General features: G+C 29.4%; 2 protein-coding genes across 2 annotated transcripts; one reads left to right on the top strand and one right to left on the bottom strand.

Annotated features, from left to right (window-relative positions):
* Window positions 1-3,052: 3,052 nt before the first annotated feature.
* On the top strand, window positions 3,053-3,556 carry LOC122504789. The gene has a single exon (XM_043616036.1). The coding sequence runs from the start codon at window positions 3,053-3,055 to the stop codon at window positions 3,554-3,556; it is 504 nt and encodes a 167-aa protein (XP_043471971.1).
* Window positions 3,557-3,892: 336 nt separating this feature from the next.
* LOC122504790 lies at window positions 3,893-7,738 on the bottom strand. The gene has a single exon (XM_043616037.1). The coding sequence runs from the start codon at window positions 7,736-7,738 to the stop codon at window positions 3,893-3,895; it is 3,846 nt and encodes a 1,281-aa protein (XP_043471972.1).
* Window positions 7,739-15,984: the final 8,246 nt, after the last annotated feature.

Genomic DNA, 15,984 nt, shown 5'->3' on the forward strand with positions numbered 1-15,984 from the left:
ATTTTTCTTAGTGCTATCCTTTTCTTCCTACATATTGTTTTTCTTTTTTTCTTTCTAATGGATGATTTTCTCCTTCTTTTCATCCCCATACCTAATTTAGATTTAGTTTTCATTGTTCCAGAAATAGCTAAAGCAGCTGCTCTTTCACCTAAACTAGAATCACTAGCTTTAACACGTTCCCAAGCTTTCTTAGCTAATACTTTATCTGCTTCGTTTCTAGCTTGAATATTTTCACGATTTTGCGAATATGCAATGTCGTGTTGTTTACATGCAGCGTCCAGTGGATTAATTCCTTGGTCACCTCGTGACAAACGCTTTGCCAACTTTGTACCAGGCCCACAGAATTGGTATCCTGGTAAATGTAACTCAAACGGTAAACTATTGATGATACGATTAATTAAACCTTTTCCTTGATAGCGACCTTTTTTAACCTCCTGATGCAGAATCATACTTCACTCCACAATGGTTGACGTGAAACTGACAAATTGACTATAAAAGCTAGGTATTTATAGATTTTAGGGTAGTTACTGTCAAGATGCAGTTCACGAAACAACCTGTCGCGCTGCCAATCACTAGTATAGATATAGAAACAAACGAAAAAAAGATTAAACGTCATGGTAGTCTGTTTTCAGACAGCATTCGAGCAGTTTTCTGTGGCCCCTCAAATTGTGGTAAAACAAATGCTCTTCTTTCCCTAATAATACATCCAAATGGTCTAAGTTTCGAAAATATTTACCTCTACTCTAAATCTCTACAGCAACCGAAATATAAATTTTTAGAAAATGTAATCAGTCAGGTAGATGGTGTTGAGTATTTTCCATTTAGTGAACATGAAGAAGTAGTATCTCCAAAAGACGCTAAAGCAAATTCAATATTCATTTTTGATGACATTGCTTGTGAAAAGCAAGATAATGTTAGAGCTTTCTTTTGTATGGGTAGACATGTAAACGTTGACAGTTTCTATTTATGTCAAACGTACGCTCGTATTCCAAAACATCTAGTTCGAGATAATGTAAATTTATTGGTTCTATTCAGACAAGATGAAAAGAATCTGAAACATGTATACGAAGATCATGTTAATACAGATATGAGTTATACTCAATTTCGCGATTTATGTTCAGAATGTTGGAAATCTGATAAATATGGATTTGTTGTTATTGATAAGGACCGTAATTTTAATGAGGGAAGATATAGAAGAGGATTTGATTGCTTCATTTCACTATAAATACAAGAAGTTTATTGAATTTTTAATTAGTATAGATTATCTTGTCTCAAAGAAAACATGTATCGAAAAGAGCAAGAAACGCTTCGTCAAATAGCAAAAGCAAGTGATGCTATTAGGCGAAAACATCGTTTACTCAAAATGGGTAAAGAGGCTGCAGAAACAGTATTAAAAGAAACTCTTCAACCAATAGTAACACCACTAGAAAAGTTGGTTAAAGTAACTGACATACCTTTCAAAAATATTAAAAAAGAGAAAGTTAAAAAGGAGGAAAATGATTTTTCTTTCTCAACTGCTGTTGATGAGGAAGAGGAATTTGATAAAACACTACTCAATCACACTTTACTTGATAAGAGCAACAACTTTGAAGAAGAAGAACTTAATTATGGAAATTTGACAAATAAATTTATTCAATTATTAAATAAAAACAGAAAAAAATATTTAGACATGGTTTATGGAGTACGTAAGCTTCCTAATGGTTCTTTTATAATTGGAGATACACTAGTTGATTTAGAAGGTTCACATATTCAACTTGCTGGAAAGAAAAAATATGTAAAAACTGCTGGGTTGCTTGAGCTTTTATTTAGACAAGAACCTAATCATGCATTAATAAGTTCAGATGATTTGGAAAATTATAAAGAAATTCTTGTAGCTACAAATGCACACCGAAAAAATTATAGTTCCAGTGAACTTGTCAACGTAACCAGGAGTTCTAAATACATTGATGTCATTGCAAAACTTTTTAAGGGTACACCAAAGAAGGGTAGTGGTGTTTTAAAGAGGAAGAAGAATCTTGGAAGGAAATTGCCTCAATTTATGATTTCAAAGAAACAATTTAAACCAGACTACATTTATTGGGATGATCCCAATGAACTAGTTGACCGTTTACGTCTGCTAGTAGCATCACAGCAAGCTGGAAATTCAAGCCATAATAATGAAATTATGTCAATCATCGAAGAACTACGTGAAGCTCGCATTATATATTAGGAGAGTACAAGCAAATAGAGCTTAGTATTAAAATGAGCATTGATGTGTTTGGACATCCCTTGTCACGGCCTCTTGCAAGTCGTGGACTTCCTGGACCTTCTGGTATTGGATTTAAAGTTACTCCAAGTGGACAATACGACATTGATAACAAAAGACTTTGCAACGTTCAAGGCGCTGAAGAGCAACACGACGCAGTAAATTTAAGACAAGTAAAAAAAATTGTTAAAAACGAAATAAAAACCGTCTTTGCAGTTACAACTTCTTCAAGATCAGCTATTGATGACTTGACTATTCTTATTCAGTCTATTGAAGAAAGAATTAACGAAAAACTTAAGCAAATTGAAACTGAGTTACAACTTGAACTGCCTCTTCAAAACGCTAAATATATCGCTAAGTTGGATTCACGTTTAAACCATCTTGAAAATGGACGGTGAAAAGTTAACTGTTGTTAAAGAATTGCATAGACAAGCTAGAAAAAATTATCCTCGTCGAAAAGTTCAAATGCGTGGTATTGATGAAACCTGGCAAGCAGATTTGGTTGAAATGATACCTTATTCTTATTCTAATAAAGGTTTCAAATACATGCTCACAGTTATAGACATATTTTCCAAATATGCTTGGGCTATAGCTGTAAAGAGTAAGAATGGAAAGGATATTTCTCTAGCCATAAAAACTATTCTAAAACAAGGCCGAATTCCAAAAAATTTGCATACTGATAGAGGCAAAGAATTTTACAATTCTGAATTTAAGAGTTTAATGCAAGAATTCAATATTAATCTCTATTCTACCTATAGTAATTTGAAAGCCTCAATTGTTGAAAGATTTAACCGCACTCTAAAAAATATGATGTGGCCTGAATTCAGCTTGCAAGGCAATTATAAATGGATTAATCTTTTACCAACTCTCATGTCAAAGTACAATAATAAAAAGCATCGTACTATTGGTATGAAGCCTAAAGATGTCACTGTAGAAGATACAAGAGAACTGCTGAGACGTATCCGTAAACTACGTAGAATTCCGCTGAAAAGATCAAAATTCAAAGTTGGAGACAGATTTCGAGTTAGCAAATACAAAAATATCTTTGAAAAAGGATATACTCCCAACTGGACAACAGAAATATTCACCGTGGATAAAGTTAAATCAACAAAACCAGTTACATACAAGCTGAAAGATTATCAAAATCAACCCATCGAAGGTGGTTTCTATGAAGAAGAATTGCTGAAAGTCCAATATCCAGATGTTTACCTCATAGAAAAAGTTCTGAAGACTCGTGGTAATGATGTATATGTGAAATGGCTTGGATTCGATAGCTTACATAATAGTTGGATAAAAAAATCTGATATGTAATATAGTTAACGTTAAAGTATAGTTAAAGTAATGTTAAAGTATAGTTAAAGTAACGTTAAAATAAGTTAAAGTAAAGTTAAAATATAGTTAAATAAAGTTAAAATATAGTTAAATAAAGTTAAAATAAAGTTAAATAAAGTTGAAGTATACTTAAAATAAGTTAAGATTAGTTAGAATAAGATAAAATATGTTAAATTGATGTAACTAGATTAAGGTTTTTTTTTAATAAAGTAAACATGAAATAAAATGTATAACATCTTTTATTCAAACAACTATTTGCTCCTCCTCATCCTTTTTTTTTTTTTTTTTTTTTTTTAAAAACAAATTATTGTCTATTTACATTGGTTCATCATCATCATTATCATCGTGCATATATTGTACTATTTTACAATGACCCCATGCAAGGGTGTCAGTGCTGTTTGCTAATAAATATCTTTTATCATCATATGGGCTAAGTGCAATCTTCGTTTGCTTTAATGTTTGTACATTGTGCAGTTTTGACCGAATACAATATTGCGTCCTCGATTGGATTTTAACATTTCGAAGACAATAAACATAATCATCAAAGTCGATATTTTTCTTGACAACTCCTGCTTTGACACCTTTAGCCTTTTTTATTAAATCTTTCTCTTCTACGCGAACGCTGTACATTTTGCTCCGCAAGCCAACAAATTCTGTTACAATTTTTCCACTGCACTCATCTTTCATGAGACCTAAAATTTTTTTGTTGGCTTGCGGAATATTGTACACGTTATTTGTTGGGTAATCAGAGGTATCAAACTTTTGAATATCTTTCTTCATGTCTTCGTAAATGTTACAGCACTTGATTTCATAAATAAGGCTATCGGTGTCAGTGTACAACAATTTTAGTTTCTTTTCATCATATTTTTTCAGCATATAATCATAGTGAAAGTCATAGATTAGCGTTTTTGAAACATCTAGCACGGTTAAACCAATATAAAGTGGTTTGTTCATTAAAACTTCCATTTTTCTAAGTTCCACAGCAACCAAGTTTTCATTGAAAATGGCTCTGCTGTGGAAGTTAGGTTTGGAAATTAAAGCTTCAGCTCCATATCTGCCCTCCCACTTTGTTACGAGTTTAATATCAACATGTTTTCGCACATTCTCCATTGTTTTGCCAAATACCGCGTTGTTCATTAATTTAAACAAGTTTTTCTCAAATTCATTACTGGCATTTGTTCTTTTCGTAGTATTAAAGTCAATGTAACTTTTTAACCACATGGATTGTTCGAATTTTAAGACGCGATGAATTTTAACTAACACGAGACCGTTGGCAATAGCTTGTTTTAAGGCACAATAATGGAGAACGTGCTTTCGTTTCGGTAGGAGGGTAGTTAGGAGCTTCTCCTCTTTTGACCCTGGTGGCTTCGAGCGTTCCGGACAAAATGGAAAATCGCTGTGTTTATCATGAAGGTGATCTGGATAATCCAAATCAACTTCCAAAATGTAACCCGTAGGCGCATCGTCTGCAACATTGAAATCAAAACTATTATCGACATTCTCTACCCACTTGAAGCCACCATAGGGAAGTGACTGAACCATTGCCCAACCGTACAGGTTGTTAGCGTCAAAGTACATGATATAAGATGTTTCCTCACTCTCATTGTAATTCTTCATATAATGATTATTAGCTTTTGCGTAACGATTCATGCACTGACTCACTCCACCTCTTATACCACGTTCTATAAACATTACCATGTCAATGTCAGTGAGGAGTTCCAATCTTATTTCCGTGTACTTCAACATGGCATCCCATGTTAGTCCCGGTGTTGTATAATAATGCGCTGCGTCAAGACCGTACGCGACTAAACATTGATTTCTAAAATTTTCAAAAATGTCCGCGAGTAACAATATATCGGTTTGCATGTACAAGTATACGTAATCACCGAGATTTTGACAATTGAATTCATTCCAAACTTTCTGCGCGTGGGTATAATCATCATCAGAGACATTCGAATCGTTTAAAGTGCTATAAAATTTTTCTTTGGGTGGTAACTCTGTTTCATTGAGTTTTTCCCTTGAATCAATGTACTCGTAGGAAAAAACTCCTTTTCGCGTTAACAAATGAATTTTGTCATCACTATAGTTGGAAAAAACAGAATTAACAATTTTGTACTCATTAAGATAGGATGCTAACTTGTCCAATGATGATGCCATGAATTTAAAAGAATCGATAAAACGAAATTTGATAAAACTACCTTTTACATTTTTAGTAAAACTAATATATTTTTCTTTATTTATGGGGAGGAGATAAACATTACCTTCAAATTCAGTAGCAATAGATTCAATGATAAAGTGTGCATCATAGCCGCTTAGGTTATGAAAGACAACAGGTATGGTTTGCGATTCATGGTAATTAATATTACATTCTTGATGCGCGGGTCCACGAAACTTCCCTGTTAGATGACAATGGTCTCTTACTTTTACTTGTCCAGGCTCGATTTTCTTTTTACAAATATGACATGTGCTATCATTTCGAAAAGCTACCCATTGCTGAGAACTTAGAGTTTCCATGGGCACAGGATTTTTAAATAGAGAATCTATATTGTCAGCCAAATTTTTTAATTCCTTTGAAAACCACTTTGCTGGATACTCCTCATCTCTTGGAGACGATTTGTATACAGACAAAGAATCATCAAAAGCGCACTTCAAGTAATATCCAATACTGAGAGTTTCATGATTTTGAAACACTTCTGTATTGGATATTTCTTTTGGTGCTTCTGTAGGAATTAAAAGACTCTCACAATCCGCATAGATAATAAAAGGCACACGTTCCTTGTTTTGGAAATGTTGAAATTCAAGGATATTTTTTCCAAGTTGAGGCAATTTAATTCTTGTGTCGTTCATCACTCTACAATTTTCTTCATGTTCGTTCAGCTTATATTCTTCTCCAAAATAGTGCAAGCAGCGATCACAGATGTATTTTTTTCTCTTCTTCTTTGACAGTTCTGAACTGACGAGTCTCGACAAATCCTTGATCCAGACATAATGGTAATTGAATGACATGATAGCAATTTCATCCTCCTCCTCTTCCTCTTCATGATTTTCGTCAATGTAGTGATCTTCAACTCGTAAAAGGTTAACATGATGAATTTTCTTTTGTGATGATAGATGTAGAGGTGAAACAGTAAATTTTTCATCTCTTTTGACAAGGCCGTAAACGTTGACTGAAATGTTGTTTAAAGCCTCAAATTTTGAAATATCTTTAAGTGCAACTGGAAATTCAATTCCAGTAAAATCGAGTAAATCTTCGTATTGCCTGTATTTTGCAACTCTGTGTGCATGTTTATTATCTGAGGGATATAACGCTGACAATATTGACCATTTAAAACATTGGTTATCAGCGTTTTGAACATTTATGCAGGCATGTTTTCTATTGATAGCAGATGGCAAATTGATATAAGAGCTTGCACGCATTGGGTTGTATTTGTTAATGTTAACTTCCAATCTTTCAATAGAATGAAGTCTCCAATTTGAATCTTTTTGTTGGAACTCTTCAATTCTTTTCAAAGTTGGTTGTTTTACATTCTCGTTGTACCATTGTTCTAACGGGGTTGTACTTAAAATTTCAACTGTTTTTGCAATAAACGTCTTCAAGTCAGATATTTCCTCTTTACCATTATTTAAATCTTTTACAAATTTCGCGCCTAACACGGTATACACTTTTAGCGGACCAAACCTGTTTAAAGCTTTTTGAATGTTAATTTCGAATAAAGCAAAGGCATCATCTAAGAACAAGTTAATATCTTTATACGATAAATTCATAATAGCACTGGTTTGTAAACGATCATCGAATGCCTTATCAAAATTTACCCATTTCAATCTTTCATTCTCCATTTGCACACCCGCACCACGTTTCATTAATGTATCAAAATGGCAAGACAAGTACTCTATCTTTTGGTTTAAATTCAAACATCTTGATTTTTGATAAGGTAAAAATTCATATTTTTTCAAAAAATTACGCATTATGTTTTTGTAACGCTCACACTTGTTTTGCCATTCAAAACATTTAATAAGCTTATCATCACCTGTCATATTCATCGTGGTGCTGAGTTCACGCTCTGCGACTTTGATAAAGCTGTCAGCCTCCTCACACACCTCATTGTAGTACTTGAGGTCTATTCGACGTCGTGATTTCTTTGACGATTTGCACTTTGGCATCTTGTACCTAAATCTGAAAATAAACTTTAAAAAAATACGTCTAAAACTAAGAAAAACCTGAAAAAACTCAAACTAAAAAAAAAATCCTGAAAATAAACAACTAAAACTAAAAAAAATCCTGAAAATAAACAAATAAATCTAAAAAAAAAATCCTGAAAATAAACAACTAAATCTAAAAAAAATCCTGAAAATAAACAACTAGATCTAAAAAAAAAATCCTGAAATAGAAAAAAAAGAACCCAAAAATAGAAAAAAACCACCACCAACTTAAAACTAATGCAAAATAGAACACAAAAATAAACAAAACCTATAATAAAAATAAATAACTCCTAAATTCAAAACGAAAAAAAACTCTGAAAAATTTTCTCTGAAAATCAAATCGAAAAAAAATCTCTGAAAACTCTAAAGAAAATCTGGAACCCTGAAAACCTGAAAGTAGTCTGCTGCACCATTCAAGATGCAACTGATGCTCGTGGCTCGCGCTCCGTAACTTATACCCCAGTCCCCACTATACTCACCTCCCCACTGTGCAACTCCCCACTACTCCACAGGCGCACGCAACTCTCCTACCACAATGTAGTTAACGCCGACTACTGGGATAACTTGAAGTTAACATAACCCAAGTGGGTCATCGGTCGGTAATGCAGAACCCTGACATACCGACCCGACCAAAAATTGTGGAAGAAATCTGCATTACCGACTGATGGTAATACTTATCATCGGTCGGTAACTTACCATCAGTCGGTAATTTACCGGCATTTTTATAGGAGTATTATCATCAAGGTCGGTAAAACAGAACACCCCTTCTAAGCCACTTGAAAATTCAAAAATAAAAATTTTAATACCCCTCTAAGGGGGTTTAAATTGAACAAAAAATAAAGTGGCGCCATCTAGCGGTGGCAGCTGGTACTAAAAACTCGGTCGGTAAAACAGAACGCCCCTTCTAAGCCACTTGAAAGTTCACTATTAAAGAAATCTACCCTACCGACTGTAGGTAAGTGGCCCAGAACCCGCCTAGCTTAACTACTTATTGCTCTCACTGGATAGAAAAGTATTGGACAGAAATGGCATTCAAAAGAATAGAATCTTTTTAATACTTTTTAATTTTTCGTTTCTTACTGGGAGCTTTCGTAAAACTCTTATAACTTAGTCCTTTCATGGGATAAAAAATATTTCCGTCAAGAATATTCAAGCTTAATAACTAAACTTTCAATGCCAATTGGAAATTTGAGAAAAAAATTTTAAATTCAGATTTTATAAATTAAAATGTTAAAATGTGGCTATTTCACCCCGTTCTACTCTACCTGTATTGTGCAATTAAATCGCCAAAAAACAAGCAACATAAACTTCCCCAAATGCTTCATGTTACAAAAAGCTTTGTATTACTTTCTCATTTAGATTTGTTGCAACATTTCTTTTTGGAGTCAAAGTATCAATGCCACACAATAATTAAAAAAATATTTTCCATAATTAATTCTTGAAAATCTTTGTAAAAACAATAAAAACATGAACGCCCAAAATAAATATTTGAATGCAATTTTTCAGATGATTGTTGTTTACGGTTTATAGGTAATTATAAAGCGTTGTAAAGTCATGAAATGCTAATGAAAAATTTACTTTGGATGAACAAAAGAAAATTAAAAAAAATTTGATTATCAAACTTATAAATATTATTAAATAATGGAGGTGGCCCACAATTCTCCAATCTCTTAAACAATGTTTTTACAGTGAGACCAAAAATTAATTTTATACTCTAAAGATTTGCAAAAAAGTAAGACCCTTTGCAGGAAAAGATTTCAACATAAGTAGTAAGTTATTTTTATACATACTTTGAAAATCGAAATAAGTTGCATTTTGTACCAAAAAAATGGCATTTTGTTGCAATATGTGGAAAAAAAGTCATACCATCCGAGGCTTGAAAAGAGGTAAGTATGTAATGTTATGTTATACGAATAGGATAGAAAGTTTGTCTGGGGAATGATTAAATAAAAAAGAAGTATTACCATTATAAATGTGTATATAATCTTTATTTCATAATTGTATAGTCATATATAACCATAGAAGTACATTAATATATATTTAAAACATTTAAGTAATGTGCAAATAAAGTGAAATTATAAAGTCACATAAAATTATGCTAAATTTAACATATTTCTACGTTGATATCAGTCTTATCAAGATCAAAGGCCTCATATTTCATCTAGATAAAAATTTTTTTACGTCCAGTCATTAAATCTTTTAATTATAAGCCTTTTCATAAATAAGGTAACACATGTTTAAGTATTTGACGTTTTTGAATTCAAGTTTATATTAAATTAATTAAACTTTAATCATTGAAGTAAATAAAACGTAGTATCAATTCAGACTTTTTTTAATAATTTGAAAGATAATGGCTGGACTAATTTATTCGCAAAATTTTTTGTGCAAGTTTGTACTTACATATATAATAGTTAAATAAACACCATCACGTTTAAAAAATACAATTTGTCACATTGTGATAAAGTAATATTTAAATATAATTTACAATGGCTTGGCCAAACAACATTTTTTGATAATGTTAATTTTAACAATATCGAAATATAATGACAAATTATTTATTGCAAATTTATGAACTTTCAAAAATTAATTAAATTTAACATTTAAATTTTTAATAGTTTTTTTAATAAACTAATTTACTTATTCGTAGTAAATCAATTAGTAATTTTACAGTTTATTCCGTATAATCAATTTTTTTTAAAATAAACAATTAATAAAATTCCAATTAAAATAAATTGTCCTAATTCTTAGGACATTTTTTAAATATAGATATTTATTAGCCTGGCCGCGATTTGTTAAGATATTTTTTAATCTGGTGATATCATTGAGCGCCGGGCAAAAAAAGTTTCCTTTTTACCTAAAGAAACAAATACGAAAATACTTAAGTTGATCTATAAATAATTAATAGACCCAAAAACTTAATAACATTATAGAAAAAGAGATTTTATTGACATTTTGAATTTTAATATTAATTTCATAAAGTTTTGAATATTTCGGACTATTGTTTATGGATTTTTATGAAGTGTACACATTTTTCAGGTAAAAATGTGTACTTTAAAATAAAAATAATGTAAATAAAAAAATTTTTTTTAAATTTGTTTCATTATTTACTCCTCTCTGAGAAAAATGTTATTAACATATTTGGAATCCTTATGAATTCACCTTTAATTTAATAAAACAAAATTGATAAAGACTCATCTGGTTCTGAAGATATTGAAGTTTTTGTAAAAAAAGACTAGCTGCAGCAACAAGGTGAGCTTCGAATAAAAAGCAAAAAGTTCTTCCCCATCCAATTTTTTTAGTATCGTTTCGGTAAAGCCATACAATAATTTTAAGACAAAAAAGAAAAAATCGGTACCGTCAACCGGGGCTATTTTGTGCACCAAATAGCTTTTTTTTATTCAAAGATTTATTTAAATTCAGAATTAAGAGAATAAAGAAAATCAACTTTTGATATATGTTGTGGACATCCTTTTGAAGGTTTCCTATAAATTTTGCAAAGAAAAAAATTTTTTTGTCTTAGTTATAGTCATTGAAAGTCGTGAACACAATAACTCCCGGGATGGGGCTATTTTGTGCATCGAACTTTGTTTTTCTATAATGTTGCGTAAACAATTTTTTTAATCGTTTCTGCTTCATGAAATCTTTTGTGTATATATTTGAGAGTAAATTAAAAAAAGAATGACCTAGTAAAATTTTTTTTGTAGATATATTATACAAAAAATGTAAAATAAAGCACTAAAATTTTGCTAAAATCTGGATTTACTAAAAATTAACAATCTTTTTTTAAATTGTATATGACACAGATAGTAAATAAAATTTTTTTCTTTTTTAATATATATTTTATAATAATATACTAATATAATTATAAAATGATCGTTTAAACACTTATAAATAACTTTAAAACATCATTTCAATAGGAGCTTTTTTAATGGTTTTGAATGATATTTTTAAAAAACTTGAAATAAATATTTTTAAGGTTAAATAGATAACAATTTAATATCTAATATGATTTTCAAGTTATTTTAAGAGAAACGAGAAAATAGTTTTGAAACTAATTTGAAAAACTTATAAATATTAATTAATGTTCATTTTTTGAGGTTACGTTGTGCACCGGTAGAGCTTTTAATCGTTTTAATGATTTTAATTAACGTATTTACAGTTTTTTCACAGAAAAGTAAGACAAAAATGTATAAAAATGATAAACAGAATCTTCTTTACTTACTAAATAAAATATTTATGAAAAATATTTGATTTTTTTAAGTGCACAAAATAGCCCCATGGAATCCTGGTTTTTCAGTTTTTTCCACTTTTCTCTTAAAATAATGAATAAAAAGTTAGCGCATTACGTATGTATCATCACAACACAATTGAAAACAAATATCTAACACAGTTTATGAGACACATTAAAACTCTAGAAGATCTGGTATAATTTTTCCGAACTTTCAAAATTTTTTAAACAAATTTTCCGTTTTTAGGAATTTTTTTCTCTTAATTGCCAAAGAATTAAATAATAACATTTAGTGCTCTCTATTGTCATGTAATCAAACTTTCATTTTACAAAATAGCAGATTAAAATAATTCATTTTAATAATTTTTTCCATTAAAAAACTCGCGTGCACAAAATAGCCCCAGTTGACGGTACATGAAATTTTGAATAAACTCAGTTTTTCGATTTTTTTCATTTCGGATATTTAAAAAATCTTCATTTGTTAGTGAGTTGGGTAAATTCTACAAAAATTGAGGAGAAATAGACAAAACTTCGAAAATATAGAAGAATTTAACTACAAGCATCTAAATTTCAAATGGTTATGCAGATTTTCGGTATAACTGGATACAAATTCTGTGTCAGATTTCTAAAATTCAAAATAGCGGATCGTATATAGCAGACGATTTGGTAAATCTGACATCGTATTCGCATTTAGTTGTACCGAAAATACGCAAAAGTATTTGAAATTTATATTCTGGTTTGTAGTAATATTCTTCTTCATTATCGAAGTTTTGTCTATTTTTACTTAGTTTTCAAAGAATTTGCCAAACTCAGTAAACAGAATGAACGATTACTCAGAGGAAAATGGAAATATTTTAAATTTTCAAAATGAATTTTAAAGAAGAAAAGTAGCATCTTCAGATGCAATATTGAACTTTTGTCAAAACAATTATTTTTGGATGTTAAAAAACTGGTCTTTTGCACTTTTAAGTTAAAATACCTCGAAAACCTGACGTGCAGGGTCTATTATGACACTGGATTAGGAATTATCACGTTGAAAACCTTCGAAAAAATATAGTTTCATTCTTGTTTAGTAAATACTGTCGGCCTGTGGTACAAACGGTTCCTAAATTTTTTAAAAATTGATGATAAACGACAATTTCTTCATCAATTTTGGAAATTTTTAAGGCTTTACAGAAATTTTCGGTGCTTTTTACCATAAAAAATCTTTGTTGATGCTAAAAAAAATCCGAATCCTCCGGCTGCTACTCTTGAAAAAATTGTTTTTTCATAGAATTTCTTTAAATTTTGAGAAAATATCTCTTCGGGTGCACTTTAAATGTGTTAAAAATTTAAAAACCCTTTTGCGATGCTAAATTTTGAGATATACAAGTTCAAACTTTAACTTTTACATGCGATTATGTTAAAAATAAAAAATGTCAACCACAATATCTCGTTTTTTGACATGGCAAAGAGTTTTGAAATATTTAAATATTTACAAAGAAACATTTTCTCAAAATTTGAAGAAAATCTATTGAAAATCAATTTTATCGAGAGTAGCAGCCGGAGATATACCTAAAATTTTTTATTTAAAAATTAATTTTTTTTTATTAACTTTATTTGCATTCTAAAGTACATACTTTTACCTGAAAAATGTGTAAATTTTATAAGAATCCACAAACAATATTCCGAGATATTCAAAATTTTATAAAATTAATATTAAAGTTCAAAATGGCGTATCTTCAACAATTTTTGAATTAAAAAAAAAATTTTAGGGAAAGAAGTCTCTTATGTGTGTATATATATATATATATATATATATATATATATATATATATATATATATATATATATATATATATATATATATATATATATATATATATATATATATATATATAGCTACACAGAAAAGAACCATTTTCTTTAAAGAAACATTGAAAATTACTGCAAAAATTCAATAAAATCTCTTTTTTCCCATTCAATCAGTTTTTGGGTCCATTAATTATTTACAAATTCACTTTATTATTTTTGTATTTGTTTTTTTAGATGAAAAGGAAACTTTTTCAGCCCGGCACTCATTGATATTAAATAATTTTACAAAAATGGCCAGGCTAGTATTTATCTTTAGAACGTCACAAAATTAATTTAACTTTTTTTATATACCCTTTTGCTTTAAAAAAGATATTTAATGTGCAATTTATTATGCTACTCATAAATATAAATTATACGTTAGCTATAGTTTGACATGTGTTTTGCATATAATCTGATTATATATATTTGCACTTCAGCGTTGTCAACCATTTTTGTACATTTTTTTAGATGCTCTTTTTGTTCTTGAAATATTTCTTAATTAAAGGAACTCTAGAATTGAAAATTATATATTTATAACAGAAAAACATGACTGATCCATTTATAAAATGAACTGCTCATTTGAATCACAACCACAGGTACAATGTTCTGTTATGAATTTCAGTTCAATAATACACATCTTTTCTACAAATATATATTATAAAATGCTATATAGTGAGGTATAATCTTTAATAACATAAACATAAACACATAATATTCAAAATTAGATTTGAATAAATTTGCAAAATTTAATGATATTGGAATATTAAGTTTCAACTTTTAAATGATAATTAATTTTTTTTCTTTGACAACTTTTTTCCACAAAATCAAACACATTCCTTAGAAATGCTACTCTGCATTAACATTTTATTAGAATATAGGAAGTGTAATATATTTTTTATTTAGTAACGCAATATTTTCTGTAATAAATTTTAATTGAAATATTACGCTATAAAAATATATTATGTTACCTTAAATTCTTCAAAAAATTTTGTACATAATATCACTTTTCTTAGAAAAATGTTCAGTTTTCCAGAAAAGACAATGATCAAAGAAAGAAATTTCAATTTATAAACCGAAAGCGATTTTACAAACTAAACTTCCAAAACCCTTAAATTATAAAAAATTATTTTTCCTTAAATTAACAAACATTTTAAAAAGCTATAGTTTAACTTTTCAGTGTATTGAAGATAACAATAATGCGGACACTAAGTAATGGGTATAAGGCACGTCAGTCTTAAAGTTTCAATTCATGCTATTCGGCTTAAAACTTCAGTCTTCGATTAATATGGTTATCAGTCTTAAATTTCTTAACATATTGTTTTTGTACGTATGGAGGTAGATTGTTGTATTTGCAACTTGCAAATTAATGTCATTATCTTTACGAACAAAAGTTCATAACAAAAATATTTAATTAAATTCTGCTATATTATTTATAGTGTATATTATCAGTAGCGGAAAAGTCGAATTTTCATGATATCCACTTGCGGTTACACAATATCAACACCGGAATACTTATAAATTCTTACTGGGGTATTTAATCAAGAACAGATTTTAAAATAAATTTTTCGATGAGAAATTTTGTTCATGATGCTTGTAACTAAATATTATAATTGTGGTTTATTGCATCCGTATCCCATGGCCATTGCCTATAATTAATTATTGCTAAATCTAAAATTACAACAATCATTATAGTATTTAATGTAGCAATATATGTGCGTTTATCAATATTTTTCTCCCATCTAGAACATTAAATGTAAGATAGGAACATATTTAACCTAAATAACAGTAAACATTAGCCCTTAATAATTTTAAAAATAAAGACAAAAAAAAATAATGTAGCATAATGCTATCGTACTATTTTATAACAGTAACTATAAGTTCAAATCACAAGGTAAAATTTTAAAGTCATTTTAAATGAATTTAAAATTTTTCATTTTAAATGAATGTTCTTGGAAATATTTGTAGACAATTTTCAGTTTTGTCACATTTTATAATTAAAGTTTTTGTATAAAAAGAATAAAATTATTGTTAAAATTATATAAAAGAAAAATATATGAAAGAAATAGATGAATAGTTCTTCAATAGGAACTAAATATTTTTTGATTTACAAATTTATCATTTCAATTGCAAAACACCTTTAAAGAAA

This window comes from Leptopilina heterotoma, unplaced genomic scaffold (genome assembly GCF_015476425.1).
Source record: "Leptopilina heterotoma isolate Lh14 unplaced genomic scaffold, ASM1547642v1 Lhet_316, whole genome shotgun sequence".
NCBI classification, from domain to species: domain Eukaryota; kingdom Metazoa; phylum Arthropoda; class Insecta; order Hymenoptera; family Figitidae; genus Leptopilina; species Leptopilina heterotoma.